This window comes from Jaculus jaculus, chromosome 4 (genome assembly GCF_020740685.1).
Source record: "Jaculus jaculus isolate mJacJac1 chromosome 4, mJacJac1.mat.Y.cur, whole genome shotgun sequence".
Taxonomy (NCBI): domain Eukaryota; kingdom Metazoa; phylum Chordata; class Mammalia; order Rodentia; family Dipodidae; genus Jaculus; species Jaculus jaculus.
Genome location: NC_059105.1, coordinates 70,609,608 through 70,635,142, shown reverse-complemented (window position 1 = coordinate 70,635,142; position 25,535 = coordinate 70,609,608). Strand labels below are relative to the sequence as shown.

Genomic DNA, 25,535 nt, shown 5'->3' with positions numbered 1-25,535 from the left:
AATTATAGTGAGCCCTATTATAAACTAGATTGATGTTGTAATAAATGGATTCACTTCTGTCTTAAAGTTTGTTTGCTGGAATGGAACCTGCATATAATACACTCCTGTTATACTGTTGAAAACTAAATTTATTTCTATATGTGACCAAAGGTATATGGAAATTAGAGTCATCTGTCCAGGAGGTATGTTCTGGGATCAGAAGCTAACCTGGTGACTTCTTACTCACTTTATATTAGAAAATATATATTTGTTATATTTGTGACTAGTAACATTTAAGCACTCCAAACTGAGTCATATATAAAGAGTGGAACATGTGTTTTATGGCATCAAAATCTCTTTAATTAAAACACTTTACCTCTAATTGAAGATTGTGAATAACATTGTCATTTAATCTAATGATTAAATTTATGGACTGGTAAGATGGCTTAGCAGTTAAGGCTCTTGCCTACAAAGCCAAAGGATACAGGTTTGAGTCCCCAGAACCCATGTAAGCCAGACACACAAGGTGACGCATGTGTACAAGGTGGCACACACATCTGGAGTTTCATTGCAGTGGTTCGAGGCCCTGGCTTGCCTTTTCTCTCTCTTTTTCTCTCTCTCTCGCTTATAAAAATTAAATAAATAAAAACAAATCTATGAAATGGTAATTATATGTGGGCTTCATAGAATTTTCTAGGTGACACTGAATGATAACAGAATAATACATATCCTCTGTTTATTTGGTAGAGTTGTTTACATAGGAGCCAGCAGAATTCCATTGTTTCATGCCCTTTCTCTTCCTACAGCTACTTCACGTATGCACTGAAATGAGCTATGCATGGCTCTCAAAGTGTAAACTGAAGCTGTGAAGTCATTTGTAAGCCTTAGCCTGGTGGGTGATGGCTCTGGCTTGGTTTGACTTCATGGGCTCTTTCAGCATTGCTCGTTTCTACTATAATAATAGCCTTGTTCTTCACTTGTTTGCACAAGGAAGTTCTATAATTAATAGTGTGTGCCAGAAGAATCAGTTGTTTGACAAGTAATAAACACAACCTGTGAAAGAGAGTATGAGCCAAATGACAAGAAAGCAAACACCAGCGGGTTTATATTGTCGCCATCAGTGAACTCAGAAATCACTAGCTATAAACAAAACCAAGAAGCATTCAAACACCACAATGGAAAATATTCTACATGCATACAGGTTGGTCAGTGATAAAATTTGAAGTCAGCCAGCCCTCTGGTTTCTGTTGCCAGAAAATAGAGTGATAATTATACTACATTCTTTACATGTATGTGCATGTGGTATATGTATGTATATGTGTGTTCATATGTATGCAAGTACATATATGTGTGCAGATATATGTGCACATTTGTGTGTGTGCATGTAGAAGCCAGAAGTTGATAACAGAGTGTCATCACTCTCCACCTTATTTTTTGAGACCAGGTTTCTCACTGAACCTAGATCTCTTTAATTCAGCTAGACAAGGTAGCCAGCAAGTGTTGGGGATCTCCTTCTACATCTCCCCAGTGTTAGGACTGCAGGCAGGCAAACAGTACCATGTCTAGCTTTTATGTGATTGCTGGAGATCTTAACTCGAGTCTTCATGCTTGTGAAATAAGCACTTTACCAACTGAGCCATCCCAATTCTCCCAAGGTTACATACACTTGATATCATGTCAGTGTAATTAATCACCTATCCTTTCTGTCTCATTGAGTCAATACTTTTCTGAGTTCATTGAAAGGGAAGCTTTATCTCACATTCCTATTCTGCCATTTCAGCCCCTTAATATGGTTCAGTTGCATTAATTGATCTTACTTGTATCTTAGAGCTCTCCCCTCCAAAAAACGATTACTCATTTTGGGAAGATCAGAAGCTGGGAAAACAGGAAGATGGGTGTGATTAAGATCCAAAACTGATGGTTAAAACCTAACTGCATGGAGATCAAGTTCTTTGTAATTAATTTAGTAACTCAAAGAATAATTTCTCCATCTTAATTAGGACATAAGTAAGACATAAAGATATGCCACTCATTTAAAGGGAATGGTTTGATCACTTGTCCTTATTAGTATGGAGTAATGTTAAATCAAAGTGTGAATCTTTGATGAATTTTAATATATGAAAGTAGCTGTGAGAAGAAAAAAGGAAGTAATTAGTTCCTAAATTAAAATATCATTAAATTTTCACCAGGGTTTAATTTCAAAAATTTTTAGTCTTCAATATCAAGCATAATATAGAACTTGAGTCTCACAGATAGAAGACACATTGGAAAATACTTACCTAGTTTATCAGTATCACAAAATTAGACCAAATGAGCAATTCAGTGTCCTGATTACTTTCTACTAATGGCCTGATTGTGTTTAATAAAAGTGACAATTTTGCCAGTAATTCAAGAAGTCTAAGTTGCCATAGTGTTCCCACAAAAAAGGAATGGGAAGTTTTTCCTAGATGTGGTGTTTACTTCCTTGGGATCAGAGTTGTCACCATGACCAGAGTGTAGCAAGCCAGTTGTGTCCTTTAGAAGAAAAAGGAAGTGGCAAAGAGGGCAGTGGAATATGGAGCAGCCAGGTGGGTGACTGGACTTGCATTGTCTCCAACTGACTAAGAACCTACTGTGACCCGGCAGTGGAGGTTTCATTCCCTTTGTTTCTCTCTTCCCAAACATTGGCTCTTTCTGCTACTACACACATAGTAAAGTAAGGAACATCTCTCTCTGTCTACTTTTAGAATTCCCTGCCTTCATGAATGTAATATTCTGTATTTATACATACATTACTGCATTTGGTTGTCTTTCGTGTGTCAGAATTTTATATTTTCTTATAGCATTCTCAAATAATGATGGCATAATACAACCTCTTTTAACATTTCACTCATAAGATACATACCTACCATGGCTATATGGTACAGACAATTGTTGGCAGCTTCTTCTAGGATATGAGTTTAGGAAATATAGAATTGTCTATTCTTAATAGTCTTGAGAGCCAGGTATGGTGGTGCATGACTTTAATCCCAGCACTCAAGAGGCAGAGGTAGGAGGATCACCATGAGTTTGAGGCTAGTATGGGACTATAGTGTGAGTCACTCTGGCCTAGAGTGAGAATCTACTTTGAAAAACAAAACAAAACAAAAAAAAAGTTTATAGGCTGGAGAGATGGCTTAGCTTTTAAGGTGCTTGTCTATGAAACCTAAGGACCCATGTTCAATGCTCCAGGTCCCACATATGCCAGTCACACAAGCTGACATAAGTGTGCAAGGTCAAATATAAGCACGAGGTGGCACTCACATCTGGAACTTGATTAGAGTGGCTGGAGGTCCTGGTATGCCAATTCTCTTCCATCCTCCTTTCTCTCTCTCTCTCTCTCTCTCTCTCTCTCTCATAAAAAAAATTGCAAAAATAGTTTTGAATATATGAGTCATATAATATGATCTATTACTTGTAGATTTTTAGGCATGGTACCCAGACATGGACATATATAAGATAAGTAACATTTTTAAAATTAGTCAAATTTCATATGCAAGAAAAGTCAAGCCTAGAATATTCAGTATTTTTAAAAGAAACAAGTAGGTATTCACTCTTTTTATATAATCTCTTTAAAGTGTTGTTAAGAAAGAACTTAGCTCAAGGCAAATTCATGTAAAAAAATTTTTTGTTGATTGGCAAAAATTCCTGATGGTCTCTTTGGCAGAACCTATCTCAAACTCCTGTTCTTTCCTATAGCCAAGGACTGCATAATTACACATTCTAGGCTACTACCTCAACAAAATGCCTCCATGGCTTTTGGCTGAAGAGGCTGGGGGAAGAGATATATCAAGGTCTGAGCAGATACTGTTGATGGGACATTATACAAGGTAAACTGTATTTATTTGAAAATATGAAGGTTCTCATTTCTTGAGAACTAGGGTTTTTGCAGATCTAGATATCTCTTGCCACAGGTGCCTTCAGTGGTGTTATAAGGCAGAGCCACATACCTCAGGAGCAAAGAAACCTATCACACAGTGGCTGAAAGGACAAAGAAGTAGATCCCTATCTGATGTGGAGGCCTCACTGGGAATATCCTGGGAGGTAGCTTTGCTCCATATGGGGTTCAATAATTTGATTCTTTTTCTGTCTGTTGACTTGCCATCCTTGGCGCAGTGGTTCTCAAACTTTCAGATTTTGGAAGCTCTCTAACAATATAGATCAATAATACAGAATCTTAACTAGCTTTTGTTTATGTTATTGATATTTGGTACTGTTATTTCTGTTGGTATTTATTCAAAATTGAAAGAAGAATTTTAAAACTTTATTTCTAAGTAACAAAAATAAATCATTTGCAAGTGATATAAATGGTATTTGAAGAAAATAACTTTTCTAAAACAAAACAATTGGAAGATTTTGCAGGTTCTTCTTTAGTACAGACCAGCTAGCTTCCCATTCCTGTTTCAACATTCAGTCATTTTACGTGAAGTGCATGAAGAAATCTGGACTCACAAGATGCATAATTTAACACAGTAAAAGGGTCTTATACCCCTATAGGGGCAACTTAAAATAGTTTCCCTTCATTATGAAAAGCTTTTATTTTTTTTTTTAAATACTGTCCAGAGAGATTGAAGACTTGCTCACACACAGATATGACATGGTGAATAAAAGCTTGAATTTAGATCTTGCTACTTGATTTTTGTTTCTTTATAGGACTTGTAAGGTTTATGGTGAAGTTGATGAGGTGTATGTAATTGTGCCTGAAGCTATGTGGGGATATATGCTGTTGTCCCTGACATCAAGAGGGGGCCTCTAAATATCAGTTTGCTATTCATCTGCCTCTTTCGGCTGACCCTCAGGGCCATCATGTATGTGAAATCTTATATCCTGCTGCCTCTGTGTGCTTAGAAGTCTCTTTAACAATTGATGATTAGGAAATCAATAGCAAAGAAGAAGAAACATACATAAGAGGCACTTTTCAAACACTGAATTATTTGTTATAATATTCAAACATTGAATAATTTGATTTTCAAAGTTCAGGGGAGACCCATCAAATGGACTGCAGAAAACAAGTTCTGAAAGCAGAAAGCTAAGTAAGACGTTAGAGCCTTGAAGAGAAGTCAAGGCATAGAAAGGTGGTGGAGTGCCAGGCAAGGGCACCCTGCAGTTAAGACAGGAGGGAAAGAGCAACTAGAGTACACACAGCAAGGAGCAAAGCCTGGCGAGAGCAAGAAACACTTGTTGGGAAGGATGGGCTTAGTCTGTCAAGGTCACAGTTGACTGCCAGGCCACAGGAGCCTGAAATCACAGCAGAGGCTTTTCACCTGCTCAGCTGGAAATGGGGACAGGCTTCTAAGCTTTCTTTTTAACCCTCTGGAAAATAAAACATGGGAAGGGATGAGTGAAGAAAATATTGGGCTATGGCTCCATCCTTGAAAAAAAGGAAGTATATGCTGTTCCTTATTCTGGTACTCACTCTCTATCTGCTGTTTTCTGCATATCCTTCTGCTTCCATCCATGTGGCCCCTCCTAGTGGAGCGTCCCCTCCCATCCCACCCTCCAAAGTTGTGTCTTGTGTCCCTTATGTAGTAGCTCCTTGTTTCTTATATTTTAAACCTGTAAATTGGATACTTTGTACTAGATTGTAATGTAATTATATGGCACAATCCCTGAGAATAGAGAGCGTGGCTGTGGTATTTCCGTGTGTGGTTGGGTGGCTGACTTATGGTAGCCACTCAATAAACAGTTAAACGAATGCATCAGCAAGGAAAGTGTGAACATGGCACAGCAATATTAAGATTTAGGCAGTGGTTTAGATGTATAAAAGGGGTTAGTCAGGATTGAACAAATTTTAATCATCATTAGAATGAATATGAGGCTTTATTAGATATCAGTTGCTCATATTACTTCCCCCATTCTACTTTAAGAAGTTAAGATTAAATTACTAATGATGTGTTTATACTGGAAATAGTACTATAAACACATAAAAACTCCAAAGGCAACTATTTCCTATGGTAGTTTTAGTTTAAAGTTAATTAAGATTACTGAAATTTGAGGATGACAATGAATTGTTGATTTATTAATGATGTTTATAAATACAGAATAAATGCCTTTTATAATATTGCTAAAATTTCATGGATTTGGCTTCTTTTTATTAAAATGACAGCTATTCACTGTAGAAAATGTATAGAGATGACAACTTGTGAAATTTAATGTCAATATGCAAATAGAAAATGCAAAAATTAGCTAGGCGTGGTGGTGCACGCCTTTAATCCCAGCACTCGGAGGCGCAGATAAGAGGATCACTGTGAGTTCAAGGCCACCCTGAGACTAGGTCAACCTGAGCTGGAATGAAACTCTACCTCAAAAAAAAAAAAAATTGGCTGAGGAACGTTATGTCAATTTACTGTTAGGCAGTGTGTGTGTGTGTGTGGGTGTGTGTGTTCACCTTTCTGTGTCTACAGATATTACGTTCAAAGATTCAACCAACAATGCATCAGAAATACTCAGAAAAGCAGGACTGAGCAAGAAAGAGCACTTGCTACAAACATGAGGGTCTGAGAGGGCCTAAGACCATCTGAGTTTGATTATTTGGGATTAATGTAAGCAGCTAGGCATAGCCACACATGTCTATAACCCCAGCTTGTGGGCATCAGAGACCAGAGAATCAGTGGGACTGGAGAAAAAGTAGTTCCACATGTGGAGAAAAACTCTAATCTCAAGGAAACGTGCAGATGAGCAATATAGGAAGGACGCTTGCTCTTTGTGTGCCTACAAGCACATGTATTTGAATATACACATGTGTATATCACAGCACTGATGATATACATGCAAAAACAAAATAGTCAAAAAATTGTGTAAATATACTAAAATTCTATAATTTTTTCTTTTTTGATATTTTTTATTGACAGCTTTCATAATTATAGACCATAATTCCCTTCCCCCCACTTTCCCTTTTCAACTCCACTCTCCATCGTATTCCCTCCCCCCAAAATCAGGCTTTCATTTCGATGTTATCATCTTTTCCTCCTATTATGATGGTCTTATTTAGGTAGTGTCAGGGACTGTGAGGTCGTGTATCCAGGCCATTTTATCTCTGGAAGAGTGTATGGTAAGGAGTCCTACCCTTCCTTTAGCTCTTAAATTCTTTCTGCCACCTCTTCAACGATGGACCCTGAGCCTTGGAAGGTGTGTTAGATATGTCTTAGTGCTAAACACTAAAACTCCTCTGTCACTTTTTCTCAGCACTGTGGTGCCTTCTGAGTCATCTCAGAGGTCACTGCCATTTGAAAATAGCAACTTCTATGACCAAAAGTGAGAGTAGCATTAATATATGGGTATGAACTTTAAGAGAAGTGCTTACTGGGAAGCTTAGTGAGCATAATATAACTATTTATCCAGATACCAGCAGACATTACACCCCTAGGGTTCATGACTTCCCCCATCATAGGTTTCCAGTATGAGGCATGTATTATCCCCCCACCACCATGGAGCAGACCTCCAGTAATTAGAGAACAGTTGGTTTCCCCCATAACAGACTTGGCACTGCTGTGCCTGTTGGCTCATTTGGCCTGGCTGGCCAAATTTAAGGCTTTCAGTGTCCAACTGTTGTTTATCTCCACTGGCAATTTCTCTGTCTCCTATGGAACTACATGCAGCATAGCTTATTCCAGCTTTCTGTCAGTTGGCTTAAACCATGGAGATTTTCATCTCAGCTGCTGCAGGATTCTCAGTGAACTTGCGGCACAAATATGTGGAATCTTCAGCGGTAGGGCCTTACCATCTATTCCTGGTGAGAAACTTAGAGTCTTGGCAATGCCCTGTATTTTTTTTTTCATATCTTTTCTTGTCATTACTGCACATAGTGGTTTAGGTCAGATGTCCTCCATAAAATAATGAGCTATGGATGCTTGGTCCCCAGTCTGGTGGCAGTTTGACAGGTGGAGGCTTACTGGAGGAAGTGAGTTGTTGGGAGCAAACTTAGGGGTTCTATAGCCAACTCCCCATTTTGTGGAGTTCAGCTTATTCTGTTGCTGTTTTTCACCTGCTGTGGCAGAGGTGAGGTCCAGCCTCTGCTCATGCCATGCTTTCCCCTGCTGTCATGAAGCTTCTCCTTAAGACTGCAAACCAAAATAAACCTTCCTCTGACAGCTGCTTTGGGTTGGGTGCTTTGTCCCAGCAGTAATAAAGAAACTAAAACAGAAAATTGGCACCAAGAGTAGGGTCATTCCTGATAGAAATCTGACTTGAGGCTTTTTGGAGCTGATTTGCAGGAGGAATGCAAAAGGATTTGAAATCTTGGCCTAAGAGATGCCTTGCAGTGCTATATACAAGAAGAGTTTGATTGGCTATTCTGGTCAGAATTGAAAGATATAATACAAAAAAAAAAAAAAAAAAACTTGACTGGGAGGCTTGGCTTATCAGAGGAAGGAAATTTTATCATTACAAATTCTGCTGGTATCCTGAAAATTCACACAGTTGAATTTAGGACAAATGAACTTTTATAACAGAAGTGTATGGCACAGAAATAAATGAAACTTTTGGGCAGGAGACAGAATTCCACTTCATCTGCATTTGTTTGAAAGATTACCACTATTAAGATTGGGCTAGCTGTTCTGCATGGGGACTTCAGGACAAATGTGGACTCTTGAAAATAGGGGGCTAGTATATTGAAGTTTTGCTCTTCAAAACCAACTTTATCCTCCCCAGTTAACAAATTTGGTACCCTACCTGCTACTATGGAAGTATAACAAATGCAGGAAATGAGAGCTCATTGAATTTGCACTGTGTTTTTATTTAAATGGCCACTGGGCAGCATGTAACAGGATTGTTAGAATCCCTGCATGGAGACCTAACAGAAAAATGAGGATGATCCGTAGGTTGCAGCAGAAACCCCAGAATTTTTGGAATTGCCAGCACTATAGAACAGCCGCCAAGAAAAGTTGCTAGCTCAGGTTGGAGTTTTCTCCAGACTGCGTGCAGCCCAGCTGGAGGTGCAGTATTGGAGCCCCAGAGACTGTTACTGGTTACGGATACCAGACTTGGAGTTACAGGAATCGATGTTTGCCCTGTTTCTTTTAGACCTTGCACTGATTTAATCTTTCCTCGCAGTAACATCTTTTGTAGTGTGAATGTTACTCTGTGACATTGTGTGTTTTTGGTTTTATAGTTAGAAGACCTTGAACTATGGGGATGTTTGGATAGAATTGGAATTGATTTGGGAAAAAAAAAAAAAACTGTGGGCACTTTCAAAGTTGGGCTTTGAATTTATGGTGGTCATCAGTTTATGACAGCCAGGGGCAGAATGTGATGGTTTGAATCAGATGCCCATCTCCATAAATTCAGGACTTTTGGATGCTTGGTCCTCCTATGGTGGCAATTTGGGAGGTGAAGCTTTGCTAGATGTGGTGTGTTGGTGGGGACAGGCTCAGGGGTGTTATATAATCTACTCTGTGTTAGAGTTTGGCTTGCTCCCCTGTTGCTATTTTCTACCTGCTGTGGCAGAGGTAATGTCCAAACTCTTCTCATGCTGTGCTTTCTCCAACCATCATGAAGCTTCCCCTTGAGACTATAAGCTAAAATAAATACTTCCTGCCCACCAGCTGCTTTTGGTTGAGGGCTTTGTTCCAGCATTGAGAAGGTAACTATAACACTTTACAAATAATACAATGCAACAACTATTTGCAGAGCATTATTTTGTGTTATATGTTATAAGTAATTTAGAGATGACTTAAAGTCTGTGGGGTGGCATATGTAACTTATAAGCAAATGCCCCAATTAATACGTAGATTTGAACATGTGTAGATTTTGGTACCTACAGGGGGTCCTAGAACCTATGCCCTATAGATTCTGACTAATGACTAAATAAATACAAAGTACCATATGTTCTATATATGAAGTATGATGTATGTTTTGCTTATAATCTTATTTGAACTGAAAATTTGCCTGTTAGGTTAATTCTGCTAGGCCTACCTGCTGTTACCACAGCAAAGATGGATGGACAGCTCCATGTGCCCTGCACAATAATCAAGCTGTGTCACCTCCCTCCTCTGTTTTCTTCAGAGCCGTGAAAGCCTGTTAGACACAGTACAGTCTAGACCTATGAGGGATTAGCATTGTAACATTCAACCAACAGGGGATGGAGTTGTTGCATAAATGCCCTGGTGTCTTGTCTGAGTGGGGGCTGTTAGGAAGTGCTGCTAGAAGTTCTGCAGGCGTTCCCAGTGGGATTCAGATATGCTGTCTGCAGCAGTAACCATATTGCATTCCTCTCTCATCTATCTTACTTTGTCTAAAACAGTATCTATCTAATTATCTCATGATCACCTTCTAAAAAATACCAAACTCAGAAAATCTCAACCTCATATCATTGGGTAATTATACTTATTTCAAATTTTTATTATTAGAAAGTAAACATAAGTAAATATACATACATATATGTATATGTGTGTGTGTGTGTGTGTGTGTGTGCGCGCGCGCTAATGCCTTCACACATAACCATTTTTTACAATAAATGCTGGGTAAAGGGGCTGCACATTTTAAAGACTCTTAACATATGTTGCCAAATTTAAAAAAAAAATGTTATAATGGCTTGAAAGATTGCTCAGTGGTTAAGATGCTTGCCTACAAAGCCTAAGAACCCGGGTTCAAGTCCCCACTATCTACATAAAGCCAGATTCACAAGGTATCACACATGTTGGGAGTTCATTTGCAGTGGCTTGAGGCCCTGACTTTTCTCTCTCTCTCTCTCTCTTTTTCTCTATGTCTCTCAAATACATAAATACATAAATAAAACTTAAAAATAATATTCTAGTTTTCAGAGTGTTAGATTTTTTAAATATTTTGTTTATTTTTATTTATTTGCTTATTTGAGAGCAACATACAGAGAGAAAGAGGCAGAGAGAGAGAGAATGGGCATGCCAGGGCTTCCAGCCACTGCAAATGAACTACAGATGAGTGAGCCCCTTGTACGTCTGGCTAACGTGGGCCTCGAACTGGGGTCCATAGGCAAGCGCTTAACCACTAAGCCATCTCTCCAGCCCAAGAGTGTTAGATTTTCCTTACACTTTTAGCCCTTGCATAAATATTAAAAGATTTGCCAGGCACTGTATTAAAAAATAGTCTGTCTACTTTTGAACTGTATTTTTACATATTAAAGCATATATTGGCCACATATTCTTAATCTACCAAGTGCCATGTCTATATATTTACTCTACTTTTCTCATTGGATGTTTATATATTTGTGGTGGTTTGATTCAGGTGTCCCCTATTAACTTAGGTGTTCTGAATACTAGTTTTCCAGCTGATGGAGATTTGGAAATTAAAGCCTCTGGAGGCAGTGTATTGCTGGAGGTGGGCGTATGGGTGCTGTAGCCAGTTTCCCCATGCTAGTGTTTGGCACACTGCCCTGTTTCTGTTGCCCACCTGATGTTGGTGAGGAGGTGATGTCCAGCCTCTAATCATGCCATCATTTTCCTCTGCCATCATGGAGCTTCCCCTCAAGTCTATAAGCCAAAATAAACCCTTTTGTCCCAAAAGCTGCTCTTGGTTGGTGATTTCTGCCTGCAATGCAAACCTGACTGCATCAGTAAAGTAGGTACTGAGAGTGCTGTTGCTGCTAGACCTGACTGTGTGGCTTTGGCCTTTTGGAGCTGATTTTCAAGAGGAATATGAAAGGATTTGAAACCTTGACCTAAGAAATACCTTGCAGTGCTGTAAGTACAGTTTGATGGACTATTCTGGTCAAACTCAGACCTGAATGCAATAAGAACTATGGAGTGTGAGATTTGGCTTACGAGGGTCAGAAAGAGCTTTGCTTGGACTGGGCTTGAAGTAGTTTGAATGTGAGGCTTGCTGTTATGCCCGTGTCCTAAGAACTCATTCAGGGTTGCTTTGCACAGAAATGGACTGGTATGAGAAGGGGGGATATGGCACATAAATTAAATCATTGAGCTGAAACTTTTGCCTGGTTAGCTACAATTAGTGAGAGCTTACAACCTTTGAGATTGGGCCAGCTGACTAGCACTGGGGCAACAGGAAGAATGTAAGCTTTTTTGATGGGGTCTGAGTGCAAGAAGTGCCCTGTTCTTCAAATTCTGCTTTATTCCTCCCTGGAATAGCAAACTGGTACCCTACCTGGTATTGTAGAGAGTAAGAAATGTAGCAAATAGAGGATCATTGAATTTGCAATATGGTCTTGGTTTTGTAAATGGCCATGGGCAGTGTGAAGCAGGTTTGCTGGATGCCTGAACACAGAGACCTGATGGAGCCATGAATATGGACTGTGGGTTGCACTGGAGACCCAGTGGAGATGCTGGGACCACGAGATGACTGCTAAGGAGAGCTGCCTAATGAAGTTTTCCAGGATTGTGAGTAGCCTAACTGGAGGGGAATTGGAACTCCAGAGACTTGTCAGTGGTTAGAAGTATCAGACTTGACTAGAGTTGTTGGACTTGGAGCTCAGAGTTTGATGTTTGCCCTGTTTAAATGTTATATTGGTTGAATATTTCTTTGCTATGCCCAATGCCAGCTTTTGCAGTGTGAATGTTTATTCTGTGCCATGATGGGTTGTTTGGGAATTTTTGGTATTATGGCTTAGTTAAAAGACCTTGGATTATGGGAGTGTTTGGACATCATTAGGATTAATAAAACTATGGGGACTTTTAAAGTTGGACTGAATGCATTGTATTTTATATCATGCATAGTTATCAGTTTATGGAGGCCAGGGGTGGAATGTGGTGGTTTGATTCAGGTGTTTCCCCCATAAACTTAGGTGTTCTGAATGCTAGATTTTTAGTGGATGAAGATTTGGGAATTAAAGGCAGTGTATTATTGGGGGCAGGCTTAAGGGTGTTATAGCCAGTTTCCCCATGCCACTGTTTGACACACTGTCCTGTTCCTATTGTCTATCTGATGTTGGTAAGGAGGTGATGTCCACCCTCTGATCATGCTATCATTTTCCCCTGCCATCATGGAGCTTCCTCTTGAGTCTGTAAGCTAAAATAAACCCTTTTGTCCCAAAAGCTGCTCTTGGTCGGGTGATTTCTTCCAGCAATGTGAACCTGACTGCAACAATATTAGATATCATTCCTTTGTCATATACTATAAATTGATCCCCACATTTGCCTTTTGACTAATTTTGTGTTTCTTAACAGTCATTCTCATTGGTTTCATTCTCAAATTCTCTGTTAGGCTACACATCTATCTTCTCTGTGTTGACCTTCTCACCATTCTATAGTCCTAGATAATTTATATTCTGTTTTCTTTACCTTGTTTCTTTATCCATGTTTCCTCTTCTAAATGTGGAATTGTACCAGCTGGCTTTGTACTGTTTCTTGCTATGCATAGAGGAGAGTGCACATCAGAAGTGACAGAGGTAGCTTGTCACATTGTTGATAACCATGGCCAGCATGCCTGTGTGATGTTCAGTAGTTGGATCCTTTCAGTTGAGCAGAGGCAGAAAGCATTGAGGCCTACTGGCTGAAAGGTTTAAGACAACATGGAAATACCACTTATGTTTTCTTGTCTTTATTTCTGAAAGAAAACCTTTTTATAGGTCATGTGACCTCAGGACCCATCTCCACAGATCTACTACTAATTGCATATGCTTAGCAGATGTACCAGTTACTTTCCAAATTGATTGACGAATGTGCTGATAAGTGCAAGACCAGGTTTAGAAGACTAGAATTCTTTTTAAAACCTGATCAATATGAAAGTCTGCTACCTTTATCTGATGCCACAGGGTCAAGTCAAAATTATATCTTCACATCACAAGAGCTTTCAAAGCTAATGCAGATGGCATGGGCCTCCAGGGAAAGATTACCACTCTACTCTGTAGATTTATAGTCATGTATCCTTTAGCCCAGGAAAAGGAAGGAAGGATGCCTCTTGCATTCTGGGGAGAATTTCAGACTGCTCATGACTCGCTAGGACCATCTTTAGGCTGAGAGACAAAGAAATACAATTTGTTTATATATTTTTTAACTCATAATATGTGAAATATATCTTTTCTTCCTGAGTTTTAATTAATACTAATTATTCTGAATTGATCTGATTTATAATAAAGTACACAGCTAAGTGTTTCCCAAAAGGAATTTCAGTATTTCTCTAATGTAAATATTAAACATTAAGAATATACATGAAAGGGGAAATAGGCAGACTTTGAAAAATGATCACTGAGGCTGTTACTGGGTTTACGGTTAGATGTCTGCTTTCTACAACCAAAGTAAAGGGTCACTATGGGATAACTTCAGTTTCATGTGGCAAGAGGTAACTTACTGAGCTTGCTCAAGAAAATAAAAATATTGTTTCTTCCCTTGAACTAAATTTGTAAAATAAATTCACATGGAATTATACACTGGTATATAGTCTCAACATGGACTAATGGTATCTTTCCAGTTTACATTTATTACAGACACGGAAGCATATTTCTAATGTCTGTTTCTAACAGCAAGTCTTCAATGTAAGCAAAAGGTCTAAAATTTTCAATATAACTCAATGAAAGTGTTTTCAGGGTAGTTTCAGTGAAAGTGGTTTCCTAAAAGGATTTGCAATGCTTATGTAACATTGCTGATGGAGATTCAGGGAGCTGCCTTTCTGGCATGTTCATGCATAATCCAAGGATTATTAAGACTTAAACTATGTAGAGAATAGCATGTTGGTTAGACCCTCTTCATTTATCTTATGTGAAAACCGGGAGGAGTCTTGATGGAAATAGCCAAAAATGCAGTTTTGGGTCAAGACCCACACACCTCTCATATCGTTGATGAAACAACACATTTAATACCTCATATGGTTTATATTCTCTTATTAAGTCAGAATAATAATGAAATAAACCAGTATTCAGGCAGAAACTCACTGCTTCTTGGAAACAGTGTGTTTGTTTGCATGTGTGTTTATATTTCTATTTAAACATTAAAACTTTATTCTAGCTAACTCGATGTCCTTTTCTCTCTCTCTGGTCTTTGTTTCAAAATTTATTGTGTCTTTAACCTAATTATACCAAGTGATAAAGTGATCAGACCTGATCCATTTGGAACCTCTTTAGTACAGCTGACACAAGAAGAAACTTAGTAAAATAGATGTACTGGCACTTAAGGAGATGTCTCTAGTATTTAAATGAAAAATGTGAAATAAGAAATAGCACTTGAGTCATATGTACATACATATGCTCTAAATGCAGATGAAGGCTACAGGGTGATCCTCGGCAGCACCCCGTCTCCGTTCCGCTGCTGTACTTGGGTTTGCTCAGGGTGAAAAGAGACACAGATGCCTCCTCTGGGACTCTGTTGATGGATTTGTTTGCCAATGAGTTGGTGTCTGTGAGTAGATGTGGATAATGTAATGAAAAATCCCATTGTACATTGTGGGTTAAATTGCGAGTGTTAGAGGTAATTTCTCATCCACTATTATGTGGCCTTATTGAGATATTTTATGTCCTCCTGAATAGAACTCATTTGATAAGTAATTTAGTAGCTGGTAAGCATCATTTAAGAGGCATTGTCTTATAGTGCTGTGTGAGTCAGTTCAACTGCTGTAACAAAATACCACTGAGTGGCTTAAAACAGCAAACTGTATTCTTCATGCTTCTGGAGGCTCGAAGCTCCAGAGGAAGGTCTGTTAGGCATTGGTGTTGAATGAGAGCCCACTTTCTTGCATACAGATGGACATCTTGCTTAAATCTGCCTTCTGAGCATGTGTATTCATACATGAGAGAAAAATCTAAAGGCCCTGTCTCCAGATATAGTCACATGAAAGGGAGAAGCAGTTCAGTCTGTGATAGCTTTAAAAACATGTGATACAATTTCTTTTGACCAGGAGAAAAATACAGGAAGTAAGCTAGGGGGCATCTCCCCGCCATTGATAACATGGAGCTCCCTACTAGAAGAGGCCTGCTATGCATCTAAGCATAGGGATTGTTCTAAATATTAAACTGAATTTGGAAGTCATTTCTAATGAGACCTCAATGTTTGTTTTTTTAATACATTTTTATTTATTTACTTATTTGACCAATAGAGAGAGGGGGCAGGTAACTGAAAGAGAATGGGTGTGCCAGGGCCCCTAGCCATTATAAACAAACTCCAGATGCACATGCCACTTTGTGCATCTGGCTTTGTGTGGGTACTGGGGAATTGAACCTGGGTCTGTAGGCATTGCAGGCAAGCACCTTAACCACTGATCCATCTCTCCAGCCTGAGACCTCAATGTTTTTAAACAACAGCCTAAAACTAAGGAATGTTTCTCCATATCCATTTTGTGTTTTTTTTTTCTTTTGTTACCTATTCTTTGTATACTCATAAAGGAAAGAGCCTGACTAGTCTGGGTTTATATCCCACATTTACTATTTACTAACTGAGTAGCTCTTTTTATTACTATATATCTCTGAGGTAGTTTTTTAAGTGATACTTACCTTGATGCACATGTTAGAAAGTAAGCTATGTGGTGGTGTGGTGTGCTGTGTGTATGTGTGTGTGTGTGTGTGTGAGAGAGAGAGATATTAGCTGTGATATGAGAGAAATGATAGAGATTTATTGACCTTTATAAACAATGCAAAAGTAAGCAGACCAGGGCTGGTAAGGAGCCCCTGACACTAGCCTCAATAAAAACTTCCATTTCAGAGCCAAAAGTTTTCATTATCTCCCTTCCAATGGCAATAAAGAAGGAATGTGATAAACTTATTCACAGTCACTGTTAAGAACAACATCCTAAAGTGGCTCACATAAATTCTGCTCACAGCACTTCTGCTGGAGATCAGATGTATGGTTATATCAAACAGGAAGGTGGAGAGAAAAGCCTCTAGCTGTTAGTTTACTAGCAATGGTTATCATAAAGATTAGAAACAATTCAATAACTCATTCATCTACACTGAATTTGTGAAATATCCTAAGGTGTTTGCAGTCGCCCTTCTTACATCTCCTAGCAACTTACTACTGAAAAAGTATGGTCCATGAATCTTAACAGTATCAATACCACCTTGGAGCTTTCGAAACACAGAATTTTACCCCCTTGGCCAGATCTACTGAATCTGTATTTTAACAATTGGACAGGCTCTTAGTTGCCATTTCCTTTGTAAATTTTTTTTTTTGGTGTGTGTGTGTGTGTGTGTGTGTGTGTGTGTGTGTTTTCATGTGAGTGTATGCACCTACATCATGGTCAGAGGACAACTTCAGATATTGGTCCCATCTTCTACCTTGTTTGAGGCAGTCTCAACTCAATGTTCATTTCTGCATTTTCCAGGCTAGCTGGCCCTCAAATTTGGTGGGATTCTTTTGTTTCTGCCTCCAGTGTCACCTAGGCATGCTGGAATTATAGATGCTACAGCTCCAGCTTCACAGGGGTCCTGGAGATCTGAACTCATTGACGCTGTCCTATGTCAATCTTTTAAGGCATCTGCTGGCTATGTTACTTTGATCAGTGACAAAGAGTATGAGAATTAAATGAGATACTATGTATAAAATATCTTAAATCTTTGAACTATTTTATACATTATTTCAGTGTATGGATCTAAGGAGGAATTATGATACTCATAAGCTATTAGAACAAAATTTGAGAATCATTGGAGCTTTTAGACTTCATAAACTTTATTACAGCCCTTGATACAGTATAACCGTGTGAAAAGGCATTTGATTTTTATTTTAGAGAGAGAGAGAGAGAGAGAGAGAGAATAGGTGCACCGGGGCCTCAGCCACTGCAATCAAACCCCAGATGCTTGTGCCACCTAATGGGCATATGCAACCTTGCACTTGCCTCACCTTTGTACATCTGGCTTATGTGGGATCTAGATTGTTGAACATGGGTCCTTAGGCTTTGTAGGCAAGTGCCTTAACTGCTAAGCCATCTCCCCATCCTGACATTTGATTTCTGAACTCTTTTTTGTCACACACTGAGTTAGGTACAATGATTTTATTATTTAGAAAAACAGTACAGCATGCTTCTCAATTGAGGGCTTTAAGTGCATTTTTAACTACCATTACTCATTTGAAGTGTGTAAATACATCAGCTTTTTATAGTCTCTAAGTATAATATCCTTTAATGTGTATGATGAGATATATAGAGTTTGACATTAAGTAAATACAGAAATGTTTTTGAAATCTAGTTAGTAAATGGATGTTTTGTCAATGGAGAAATTGATTATAGGAATTAATAAGCAATAATATGGGACCACCTCAAATTACAACAATCATATGTAATATATCATATTACAAGTTGCAGATTCATAGACCAATGCACACTTACAGGTTGAATATCACTTACCAAGATGCTAAGTTCAGCCCATTTCATATTTCACTGGTTTGGGATTTGGGTATGTGCACATAGCACTTAAAGTTTTGTAACGTGGAGTACTTCTGAGTTAAGCTAGCAGACTACAGATGCTGAAGATGTGCAACCACACATTTGGAGAATTGCCTTCCCATGGCATCCATTGTCTTCTCTGCACATTGTAAAGACCTTTGTGCTGCCTGCCTCACAGTGTTTCGGGGCATCACACAAGATCTTGGAAAAATGGACTCTTATGTAGAAGGTGATATTAGTATCTTGGATTGTCAGAAGGGAAAAAAGGAATACCTACTTGTGTGAAAGATTGTGTTATTAAAATGTTTGGCAAAGATGTTTGCCAACTGAGTTGAGGTCCTGGTGGCTCTGTTAAATTTACAATGTCCAGATTTTTTGCTTTGGTTTCAAGAGGCAAGAGCCTGGTAAGAACCAGCCATGTGGCCCCTGTGCAGGTTAATCAGAGCCAGCAGGTTCTGGGAGCTCATGACTGATACATTGAAATAAAAACTACCAGTCTTGTTATAGATCTCACATTTGATAATATAATTCTTTTTGCTTGAATTCTGAACATGCTGCACTGTCAGCTTGAACACTGATGCCAAGCTGGAGGTAAACATGCATATGACATATTTTTCCCTTGGGACTTTTAGTTAATTGTGAAGGAAAATTTATCAGAATGTAAGGTAGTGACATCTATACTGTACTTCAAAATGATGTGTCCACATTTTATGCATGTAGGTGCATATGTAAAAATAAATCTGGGCTAAGAAGATGGCATCATGGTTCAAAGTGCTCGCTTGCAAAGTCTTATGGCTCTTGTTCACTTCCCCAATACCCATGTGTAGCAGGTACTTCCTCATTGCTGGGAGAAACACCTGACCATTAGCAGCTTATGGGAGGAAAGGGTTTATTTCAGGCTTACAGATTCCCAAGGAGATACCATCAGTGATGGATGAAGTTGGCTCACTTCAGCATCCACAGCAGAGAGAGACAACCAGCAGCAGCCAGCACCCACACAGTCAGCAAACATGCACCACCAGGCTCAAACTGCCTCTGTTCACCTAATCTCCCCCCAGTGACTCCTTTTCCAGCAGGGTGCTATAAACTTAAGCTGGGAGATTAACCTTAATCAAAAATCCCTGATTTGTATATCTGATGTTCTTTTGCAGTAATAAGAGGATATTGTGCACCCATATTCGCACATTCATTCATTCTCTCCTTACAAAATAAATAAATAAAAGCCGGGTGTGGTGGTGCATGCCTTTAATCTCAGCACTCAGGAGGCAGGGGTAGAAGGATTGCTGTGAGTTCAAGGCCACCCTGAGACTACAGAGTGAATTCCAGGTCAGCCTGGGCTAGAGTGAGACCCTACCTCAGAAAACCAAAAAATAAAATATAAATAAATAAAAATATTTTACAAAATAAATCTGTGTATTTATTTCTATATTGTATAGAAAGAAACAAAATAGGCTATGCTTAAATATATATTTGTTCTTTATTTTGTTTTCCATTTTATATCTTCTTCTGTGTGCATGTATTTACTATATGACTATGAAAATACAATAGCATATTGAATTTTAGAAGTTGTTTTGGTGTTTTGAGGGGTTTTGTTGTCTGTCATGCTGTTTTTATATATCTTATCTCATCTGTTCCTTATATTCAGCCCATGGGGTCAATAGGGAACATCACTATTACGGGTAAAAGGTGTGGAGGAAACACAGATTCTCATTGTCAAGAGCAGTGAGACTTTATGATAAGTATTGATAGGGAACAAGTGGAAATCCAGCAGCAAAGTAAAAATCTCACAAAGGAAAGAAAATGAATAATGCTAAGTGAAGGGGAAGTGCGAAGAGCTGAGAATTCTTTGAAGATTAGCACATTGAAATGTTTTTCTTTTCCCTTTATCTTTCTCCCACCCTCAGGTCTGATTCAGTTTTATCAAACTCAGAGATTAAATATAGTAGTTGTTTTTCAGTATGGGACAAAGCAGTCTATTTTATTTGCAATTTGGACTCTGTTGAGTTATTTAACTGGCATAGTGTTTGCAGACTTGGTGCCTATATTTACCCATTGAAAAAATAAGATAAATATATTAGTAGATCTTATGAGGATTAAGTAAGAACCATTAAAAGTATACCTAACATAGGGAGTCCTCAACAAATATTAGTTGTCTGAAACTAATCATCTTCATTCCTGTGGTACAAGAATGACAGGGGCGTTGCACCCAACCAGAAGCAGCTTAGAAGTAAGGATCTATTTCAGGCTTTTATCATTGAGAGGAAGCGTTATTGTGGTGGTTTAGAAAGCATGGCGGAGCCACGCCTGGGAAGCACATCTTGCCACATCAGCTAGCAGGAAGCTGCAAGAAACTGAGCCAACTAGCACTGGCCAGCTGAGCTACTAAGTCTGAAGGTCAGCCCCCAGTGACACACCTCTTCCAGCATGGCCCCACTTCCCAAATTGCCCCAGCTTGCAGACCCAATATTTCAAACAGTTGAAGTTTTGGGAAATATCTCATTCAAAATGCCACAAGTGGGGAATGAATTATGAGAAATATTTAGATATATATCAAGTGTATGGAGACGTATCTTACAGAATATTGATTGCTATAGATGGATGAGGGGTAAGAAAATTTGTACTATTATTATTGGATGGTTCAGCACTGTTTTAAACCAAATCAACCTATCTCTGGTTATTACAAGGTTTAGAATCTTTATGTACCCTTGGATTTTTGTAATTATAAGTTCTAAAATTTATTTTTAATTACTTAGTATGTAAATAACACATGTTGATACCATCCTTTCCCTCATTTCTGCCTGTTTTTCAAAGAAGGCCTCCTGGTTGTGGATGCCGGTCAACCCTATGGGGATTGTGGGTCATGCATTGTGGGGGCAACAGTTAATTATGGGAGAGAGGCAGTGGCTCTGTGCATAACGTCCCCAACTTGTGGCTGTAACAATCTTTCTGCACCCTTTTCTGCAAAATTCTCTGAGCTATGTTGGGTGTATTTTAAGTCAACTACAATAATGGGCTTTTAGGAGTCTGGATATCTGCTTTGGTAGGTGTTGAGTCTAATTATAAAGTTTTATAGGGCAGAGAATTGCAAACACATGAGGAATGATTTGTCATAAAAGTCTGGACCACAAGTTTGGAGGAGTCATGTGGGGTGAGGGTACTCCAGGCTGACCTGCAGAAGTGAGATCGATATACTTGCATGTCACCAAATTTTAGTCAATGCATGAGTAACGTTGTTTTGTAAACACTAAGTCCAAGGAGTTTTAGGGTTGTTTGAACCACCTGTCAGCATAGTCTTTTTCATAAGTAAGATGGATGATTTGCATCTAGTCCTGGTGGCACTGCAATTGAGGTTGGTTACATTGCAGGGCTGGCTAAGTGACTCCAGAATATATATACTCATACATATACATATATATATTTGAAAGAAACTTCATGCCAGAGAGAAGATATATGATGCAATACTAGCTGCTTTAATATCCTATTCCTAGCTGTTTTATGCCCTCTTATTCTCATATAGGTAATTTATTGAAATCCTGAGTACCCATCACAATCATCTCTTATCCTCTTAATATTCTAAAGCATATAAAGTCTGTTTCTTTGTCTTTTTTCTCAGACCCCTTGGTTGTGGAATACAAAGCACTGCTGGTACAACTACCCCTACCAGGTAAGGAGACCCAACGTTGTGGCGTTCATACCCATAGGGGATCTTCCTGAGGCCAACTCCCAGTTTGTGTCCCAACAGACTAAGTACCCGCTTCTTACTTCCTAGCCCTGCCCTTGCTGATTACTGCTGGGCCTTGCTTGGTGAGGCCATTCCTTTGTGTATTATTATGAAAGCTCCAATCAAAATCCAGTTGCTTTAGCAGACAGGGTAAATCTAGAAAGTCCCTTTGCTGGAGAACAGGATGCAGTCACTTCAACAGGTGGCTGATTCCTGTTTCTCTTGCAGAGGGAAAAGTCTGAATGAAGGCTGCTGTCGGCACAGGGCTGCTTCCACAACAGAGGGAATGCTTAAGTATACAGCTGGAGCAGGCCCGCTGAGTTCCATTCACTTCATAGCCTAGAAGCAGCTTGTAAATATATAAATCAAGCACCATTTTCCATCAGGGCACAAAAAGGGGGGGGGGTACTGTACATTACACATGGATGAATTGTTTCTTAAACAACAACAAGGCGTCATTGAAGGTGAGATTAAACCATATCCCAGAAAGGAGAATTTTAGATTCCTGCCTAACGATACTCCTTTGCACCTCTCCATGAATTTAGAATACTATCTGTGTTGTTGTCACCCCTGGTCAGTCAGCATTTGCATGTCAAAGATGGGGCTTTCATATAATTCCTAGCTAGGAAATTCCAAGCTCAGGATATATCATATAAGGAAATCAAGTGCAACTAAGTATTATAATAAGCAACTTGAATGTTGAGGGTCTCTGTAAAGGCATTTAGGTGTTTTTGTGTACATGCGGTTAACAGGGAGTCGCATGCCCCACATCTTCTCTGTTACCCGCAGAGCTGCAACAGGGTAGGACTGACACTCCTCAGGATACTCTTTAGGCAAGCTCAAAGCTAAGAACACATTAAAATGGAATTCCAGTTTGCATTATTCAAATTAGATAAGAATATAAATAAGCAACATGACATACTTAGAGAGAGCTGAGCGTTCCAAGGATAGCTGATAGATGCTGAGGCCAGGTGGGAGCCAGTCACTTATTTTACACAATTGTAACTCCTGAGCCTAATTGGTCTTTCAGTATCTTATTTAAGATTTTCTTGAATTCTGTACTGGTACAGTACAATCCATATATATATATATATATATATATATATATATATATATATATATATATATAAGTTTCTGTTTATAAATGGACATTAGGAACCTTAACTAGAATGTTGGCATTTCATTTGCTATAATACTCCACGTTTAAGATATAAATTCTGCCACATAAAAGACACTGAGATAAATGCTCTGTGAAATGTAGCACCTACTTTCTTCTTAACTGTAATCCAAACTAACTTAAATGTTCATGGCCGAAGCTGAGAATTTGCTTCTCCTGAGATGAGTTTCTAGGACTGTGTCCCAAAATGTATCTGTGGTCTGTTTCATGACAGCCCTGTAGATTCAACATGAAAGGCAGATACATTTCTATTCAAATACAGAAAATATCAGTAGTATGGAGAGGAAAATGCCATATGTGGGGATGCAATTATAACACTTTGTACATAATCATGTCTACATAAATACATGCAGCCGATCACAGTTTGAAGTAACCCTTGAGTCTTCAGAGGACTTCTAAGACTGAACATGCTCATGAAATATTTATTAGGTCTGTAACATATGTATTATATAATAACTGAACAGGTTTAGATGGAAAAAATTGTCTAATTCAGTTTTAAGCACACATTTCTCCTTTTATGCAGACATATCTATTTGCTACAATGTAATAATTTCATACATGTGCATGTATTTTAAAGAGTCATAGATGACAGAATCATACATGGACAAACATGTGCAACTTGTTATGAGGACCCCACAGTTGGGCAGAAGAAGCCCTAACATGGCTGTATCACTAGCTATGAGACCTGCATGAGTCCTCTTAACCTGAATCAACTGACAGTAATTTCCAGTCAACTACATAATCTAGATGTAGAATGAGAGGACTAATTTCATAGGAATTTTACGCAACTCAAAGAAGTTGGCATGTGAATATGCTTCAACTGCAGAACCACTCATGAATATGGTAATTACACTGTGAGGCTCTCTCATGAACTCTGCAGTTTCTAGACTTGATCTAACTTGTCCTTTTAACCTTTGCAAGGCACTTTCTCAGATTATGATGCCATGAGTAACAGAATCTTATTAACACTGAAATTTGACCTTGGCTCAAAGGGTGTGGAAGCCAGAGCCCTATTTTCCTAGACTTCAGTGCCACAAACATCTTTCTGAATACTCAACCTTCCTTGCTAATGCCTTCCAGTCTTAACAGTGCAGTTTTGTGAGAAATACATTCTTTTTAAAGTGCTGCTAAGAGCATCGATGCTTGTCTAGGCCATTTCAGACTACCATAATAAAATGCGATAACAGAAGGGATGGCGTCTCATTCATGAATGCGCCACTGTCGTGACCTGATGACTTCTCAGCCATCTTCTGTGCTCCAGATCATATCACACATGAGTTTTGGAGGGACACAAACATTCAGCCCATAGAAATGCTCTGCTTAGAGCCTAGCCATATAGAATCCTATGCTATCTCATATCTTGTTGTCAAGTAAATAAGAGGGACAGTTGTTTTCCTTGGTCCTTGAGCTTAGAGTTGCAAGGTGAGTATAATCTTCTTGTGATAGTCATTGTTATATTGTTATCAATATATAAGGTAAATAACTTTCATTTCAATTATAGTATAGATCATCACTTTCTATGGAGAGATATAGACATGTTTGCCTAATACGTTTCAGAGGTTTTCCATTCATTCTAACTAGCCAGTGCATTTCATTACAACCCAATGAAAACCAGTTTGAACAGCTCATCAAAAAATGCTTTGGTAAATTCTTTTGTTTTTGTGCATTCTTGTGCAAAATAAAGATTCCCGACTTAATTTGTCTCTCTGAACCTCCCAACACCCCTGAGTTTCCTAAGCATTTGAAACAAGCACTCTACACACCCTTATCTTCTTACATGTAAGTAAACTTAATACAAAACTGTGCAGCTAGGCCTCCGTCTCAGCTTTCCTAGCCAGGAGCCTGCTTAGTCCAGTATCTCTTGGCAAACTTCTTGTCCCTCTCATCTTTTAATAAATATTTTTGAACATTCTTATTGAATTTTTCAATGTTTTAAACATTTTCTAAAACCAAAAAGGCTTTCTGATTAATGCAGAATTTGAACTAATGCCTTATTGGCCCATATAGAACTTGTTTCTTATCCCCTATCTTCCTTGTCCCTATAGGTTCAGGTTCTCTCAGTAGTTGTCCAGGGTTATTTTTATTGTTTCCATTTGTGTTCTTTTTTTAAAGATTGCCTAAGGAATTTTGCAGCTACATTTATGGAAAACCACAAATGCTGCTGTTAAACTGAATAATGAATAGGATCCCAAATGTTCATGCTGCTTAATGCTTTTTGGATTTGAGATGAAATGAAAATAATGTCATCAAGCTGTGAACTAGAGGCATCCTTGAGATCCATTATCTACAAAGAGAACAAGACAGCATAAGACCATGCTACCTTTCAGCACTGAGCCTGAGATGTTTGGGATGCCAATTAGGTGCTCTATTCACTATTAACCTTTCTCTCTCTTTTCTTTTTTTTTCTTT

The 25,535-nt window shown here is 38.7% G+C and overlaps 1 protein-coding gene across 3 annotated transcripts in view; it reads left to right on the top strand.

Annotated features, from left to right (window-relative positions):
• The window catches only part of Cers6 (ceramide synthase 6), a 305,834-nt gene that overhangs the window by 211,480 nt on the left and 68,819 nt on the right, over positions 1 to 25,535 (top strand). For all 3 annotated transcript variants that reach the window (XM_004651925.2, XM_004651924.2, XM_045147270.1), the window contains exon 5: positions 21,842 to 21,892. In XM_004651925.2, coding sequence (XP_004651982.1) covers positions 21,842 to 21,892 — 51 coding nt within the window. The remainder of the gene's footprint in view (positions 1 to 21,841; positions 21,893 to 25,535) is intronic.